The sequence below is a fragment of the Etheostoma spectabile genome, chromosome 10, assembly GCF_008692095.1.
Source record: "Etheostoma spectabile isolate EspeVRDwgs_2016 chromosome 10, UIUC_Espe_1.0, whole genome shotgun sequence".
NCBI classification, from domain to species: Eukaryota; Metazoa; Chordata; class Actinopteri; order Perciformes; family Percidae; genus Etheostoma; species Etheostoma spectabile.
Genome location: NC_045742.1, coordinates 12,563,767 through 12,569,147, shown reverse-complemented (window position 1 = coordinate 12,569,147; position 5,381 = coordinate 12,563,767). Strand labels below are relative to the sequence as shown.

Genomic DNA, 5,381 nt, shown 5'->3' with positions numbered 1-5,381 from the left:
CCATCAACATACATTCCTTTAATTTTAGTCTTAATAATTCCTAATTTCTGCTTTTATAACTCAAACATTAGGTATAATTTCCTAAAAATTAGGTTTGTTGACCATAAATTCCAAAAACAACTATAAAACTAAAGTTAATAAGTTAGCGTTACTATGTAGTGTTAAAAACGTCGAAAAAAGTGTCAAACATTGAAAAGTTTTTTGAAAAAGGGACAAAAATGTAAGAAATTTTTTTTTAAACAATGGATTAAAAAGCATCAACAAAATGTTGACTTTCAATTTTGATGGGAAGACAACACATGGGGTTAAGATTCTTACAGCCAAATACAAAAAACTTGCTGGCTTTTAAAATAATGTCAATAAAAAAAATATACAGAAAGAGATCCTGAAAAACTCCACTGATCGACTGCAGCAGTGGATGATTATTCATATTTTTTGCTTTGATGGATGAAATGTCAATATCCCTGAAAACATTCACTCTTTCAGTATAATATCTAAAGTATTACCTTTTGCATTGCTGTGGGGGTTCCCCAGTGAACTGTCCGAGTGATGTCAGTGGTCCCGTCTCTGATAGTAGTGAGAGACATGATGACTCATTTCAAATGCAAATGATGTGATGTGAAACTGGAGAGTCAGTGAGCAGAGTGTGTTTTTACTCACAGATACTGGCCGCCAGAGTCCACCAGGTACATCTCATCAACCGTCAAACTCCTGCTTGATTCTTCTGAAGGGCTGCAAAAACAAACAAACAGGAAATGATAGATTGCAGACGGCACTTATAGTGCACTTGAAGGACCATGCCAGTGTTTTTTCGACAATTTTTCACAGAGAGAGAGAGAGCGAGAGAAAGAGAGAGAGCAAGAGAGAGAGCAAGTGAGAGGGAGAGAGAGAGAGAGAGAGAGGTGGGGAGGGTGTAAATCCACAAAGTCCAGATTCCAACCAGGGACAACAAAATATTGCACTTTTTACTCTGTTACACTTATAGTTACTAGTTAGTTTTTAAATGAAAAAACAACCTACAGGCTACTATACTAATAATCTACCAAGTAGTATACAATGGGACTAAAATTGGCTACAGAAGAACTTATTTACTAGTAAAATATTTTACTGCTTTTTACATATTTTTTGCTGATAATACTTCTGTACTTTTACTTAATACATATTTTGAATTCAATTTTTACTTATAATGGAGTATTTTTAGACAATGGTATTCTGCTTTCACTTAAGTAAAGCATCTGAGTACTTCCTCCACCACCGGCTATTATATTAGCAAGCTCCCAGGCCACCAGAATGCCCCCTTCACTAAATCAGTTTAAAATGTACTGTATGCTTTAAAAAAGGTGCAGTAGTAACATAAGGAACCATGTCTAAAACCACCCCTAAGGTCCTTTAATAATGTTGCAAGCTAAAGGCTAAGAAAAGATAGATATACTGTACATGTTTGATATAGGGTACATGAAAAAGAAGAAGACAGTTAGAAGAGGGACGAATATGAATAAATCTTACCTGTAGTGAGCAAGAGCAGCATTAGGTCCGCTCGCAGAGATAGTCTCAAAGCTCGGGCCTCGGCTGTCATTCTGTTTGCTGTAACGATGTTTATAATAGCTGTGACTTAAGTGTCTTTTGAACATGACTAAGTTTGAACTTCAGTGTTTTCATGGCACTTCCTGTTCAGCGAATACTGTTTCTCCATCTTATGTGCACTCACCTGCGACACTCATTAACATATTCTGCAGCAGTCAGCTCTGTCTCTTTGCCCTCTGGCACAGCCTTTTCCAGCCACATCAGCAACTGGATGACCGCAACTGCATCCCTCACCTACACAGAGTCAAAACGACACACTGACCAGGAGAGTCTCAGCATCAATCACAACAACGCAAAACAAACAGGCTGACAATTTAAATGACTTGTTGCAAGGCTGTTCAGACATCTTTGGACAGGGTAATAAATGTATCAGGATGTGTGTTCACTGAAGCGTTCCAAGCTCCAAATGAAAACGATTCATAAATGTCCCACCACTCTGACAGTGGAGTCTGATTAATGAGTTCCTGGAATGATTATAGCCTCACGTAAATGTTTTAGAGGCTGTATTATATTTGTGCTCATGTGTGCATTTATATGGTGGTGTGGATGTGTATAACGTGAGTGTCTGTGAGTAGATGACATACGTGAGCATCCCTCAAGATTCGCTGCTCAGTGTCATCTTTCACTGCTTTAGTCGTCAACACAGGAGAGTATGAGCTGGTCATTAGTTTCTCCTACATGATGCAAAAAAAGGTTATTGTTAGGGTTATGCAAAAACTATATGAGCAGACCTTTCTACTTAAAATAGACACATTTATAACTGTTTGTGTGGATTTACTTCCAAAAACTACAAAGGCTGTTCTCATGAAGTACTTGTGCATATAGCTAGAAAAGTTGTGCACTGTAGTCTGTATGTATTCGATGACTGCAGGCCCCACACTGACGGCACTATATGGGAGCGCCCTCTAGTGTCAGTACATTAGATAAACGGTTACCGGTCGTCGTAATTTTGTGAGATATCATACGAATTGTTGTGCATAAGTTTTCATATGATATCATACAAACTTGTTAATGACAATTCATTGGATTATTGTTATTACAAGGGAAAAGGTAGTTATTTAGTTATTGGAAGCTGTGGGTTCTACAAATTGACTATTCAGCCTGGTGATCTGCAAATAAATGGTCATGTGTGATTTAAATTAGATTAAACCTGCATTCATTGATTTTTTTGGTAACTTGGGGGCAGCAAAACAAGCTGTAAACACAATATTGACGGATTATCACCTTATAAAGTTGAAACAGTAAATGTGTTACCAACCAGTTTACACATTCAGCAGAAAGAGAAAAGAGACATTTTGATGTAAAACATACTCAAAATGAGTTTTGACACAAATTTAAGTGTCTTCAGTGTCTAAGTTTTTTAGTGTCTTTAAGACACTAAAATACTCTTTTGAGTAGATGGAAACTGCAGAGTCTGGTGATAAATCTTTAAAGCGTTCTTCAATACAAGTGATGCCTTTCACATTGAACAGTCATTTGATTTGTGCAGCTTTGAAAACTTGGGTTTTGTCCACAACACGGATCAAAAATATTCGCGCAGCAACCAGTAAGTGGTGACTCACTACAGCTGCAACACTACAGCAATACAAACAGATTATTATACTTTATGTACAAAGTGCATTTCACTGGATCATAATATAAAACTTACAAAAAAGGGAATTATGCAGTATAGTAAATATAATGGAAAATTATATCTATGTACCTCTGGTGTGATGATTTCATAAAGTGCGTAGTTTGTGTACTCTGTGCCGATCCACACTTTAACCCCAGGCTGGGCCACGTACTTCTTCAGATGATCTCGAACAGTGTCGTAGCTCTTTAGCTGTACACAGTAGGACCCGTTACAGGAGGCATTTAGGTACACCCTCAATTCATCTGTTACTCTGTCTGTATGGAGAAAAAGCCTAGGAGATGTGGCAGAAGGAAAGGTTTATATAACTTAAATTTCCTTAAATCCTAGTATTTCTGATGGAGCAGAACAGTGACATAAGAAAGGAGTCCCACATGTTCACACGTTATCACTGAAAAATGGACTTACCAGATCTCATCCATTGTGAGTAGTGTGTAGGAGTAGAAGAAGGGATTGTATGGGATATCGTTGCCGCGCAGATTAAACAGCCCTAGAAATCAAAAGTATACACCACCACCCCTGAATGTCAGCAGCAACTCATGCACTTATGTACATTATCTGCTATATCCACCTGAGCCAAGACATGTTGTTTATATCTAATATTTTAATCAGAAGGATGTGACTCCCTCTGTGTCCCTGTCATTAAAAACAGACTCGCTAATTCTAAAAAAGTCAGGTATGATGCTCAGCAGGGCTTCTGTGTGTGAAATAAAGAAAGATTGCTTTTGAATTGTATTGTTCTTTTAGAAAGTGCTGAACTGAATGTCCAGTGATAATAACATGATTACTGTTGATAATAATGGATTGTAAATTTCAGAAAAAGTCATGTTCATATTCATCTTTTTGCCTTTTTAAACATCGTCTTATGTGATAACAGTATTGTCCATTTAAAAAAAAAACATTTGTAGTCTAATCTGTAGTGTTTTGTCATTTTGTATTGTGGTTAAACTGCCTGTGAGTCTGATTACTGTATTCTTATCACAACCTTTCAGACAGCAACTCCTCAGGAACCCTAAAGCCATGGTTATATTTGTGCTTTGTTCTTCTCCTCTCATTTTATTTTGATGCAAACCGCATTTCCAGAACCTGCCTGACGCGTAAGCAAAACTAAGCAGATATTGAGAGCCCTGCAGCCATTAGGTATCCTACAAATGGGAAAGAAAATAAACCACCTGGGAGTACTTTTCAGCCATTTTCGAATATTTTGTGCATTGTACTGTAAAGCTGTATCCTGTTTAAATATTATCTATCTTTTTATTTTATTTTTAAGTCATTTTTAGACTTCTGGTAATAATTTAAGCTTATTTAAGTGTTTTCAGCAGTGGTTCAATATTCATTTTTCTAAATCAATTCATGGAAAGCTTCAGAGTTACTTACAGGCTGTTTCATCCAGTGCTGACAGCAGAAGAGCTGTTGGTTCATATGGATTGTCTCTTATCTGATCCCGTATTTGCATCACTTTTTTCTGCCAGGGCCTTTCTGCAAACACACACATTTTAATTTTATTAACATCCACATGACAATAAAGACTTGATGCTCATGTGGGCCAGACATTGATATTTATAATATGTTTGCCAAAACTCTTATTGAACTTGAATACATTGTTTTTAAAGCCATTATGGAACAGCACTGAGATATTATCTTATAAAGTTGATGAGTTAAACTTCAAAGCAAACAATTTTCTACAGTATTTACACATCAAGCAGACACAGAGCAACATCAGGCTGCCATTGCAAATAAGAACCTGTTCTTAATGGCTTTCAACAAATCAAGGTGAAGTAAAAAATAAGATAAAAACATTATTATTCATTTAGAGTCCTGTTTGTGTGCAGTATTGGCCCTTATTTTAGTTGTTTTGGTCTCCAGAAACTTTTGAGGGAAATATTTGGCTATTAAGCTATTGAATGTTCCACTATGTTCATCAGCTAGTCAGTAACTGTACCTGTCTGGTGTACAGGTTTATTCTCTGTGAGTCTGTCACCAAGAGCAACTCCTTTCACATTACACAAAGTCAATTAACCCGTTGTTCATATAAAAATATGAGCGCTGCTACGTTGGAGTTTACCTCGGTGGATGAGAGGGTCACCTCCCTTTAAACTGTTGTTTGTGCATATGCACCAAACAAGAGTGCGGAGTATTTGGCCTTCTTGGAGACCTTGAATGGAGT

At 37.0% G+C, this 5,381-nt stretch overlaps 1 protein-coding gene across 2 annotated transcripts in view; it reads right to left on the bottom strand.

The window, feature by feature from the left end:
• The window catches only part of xpnpep2 (X-prolyl aminopeptidase (aminopeptidase P) 2, membrane-bound), a 15,809-nt gene that overhangs the window by 4,794 nt on the left and 5,634 nt on the right, over window positions 1–5,381 (bottom strand). For both annotated transcript variants that reach the window (XM_032527851.1, XM_032527852.1), the window contains exons 8-15: window positions 4,592–4,693; window positions 3,623–3,704; window positions 3,287–3,488; window positions 2,169–2,258; window positions 1,709–1,818; window positions 1,507–1,584; window positions 661–732; window positions 507–567 (exon numbers count right to left, since the gene is read on the bottom strand). In XM_032527851.1, the coding sequence (XP_032383742.1) occupies window positions 507–567; window positions 661–732; window positions 1,507–1,584; window positions 1,709–1,818; window positions 2,169–2,258; window positions 3,287–3,488; window positions 3,623–3,704; window positions 4,592–4,693 (797 nt within the window). The remainder of the gene's footprint in view (window positions 1–506; window positions 568–660; window positions 733–1,506; window positions 1,585–1,708; window positions 1,819–2,168; window positions 2,259–3,286; window positions 3,489–3,622; window positions 3,705–4,591; window positions 4,694–5,381) is intronic.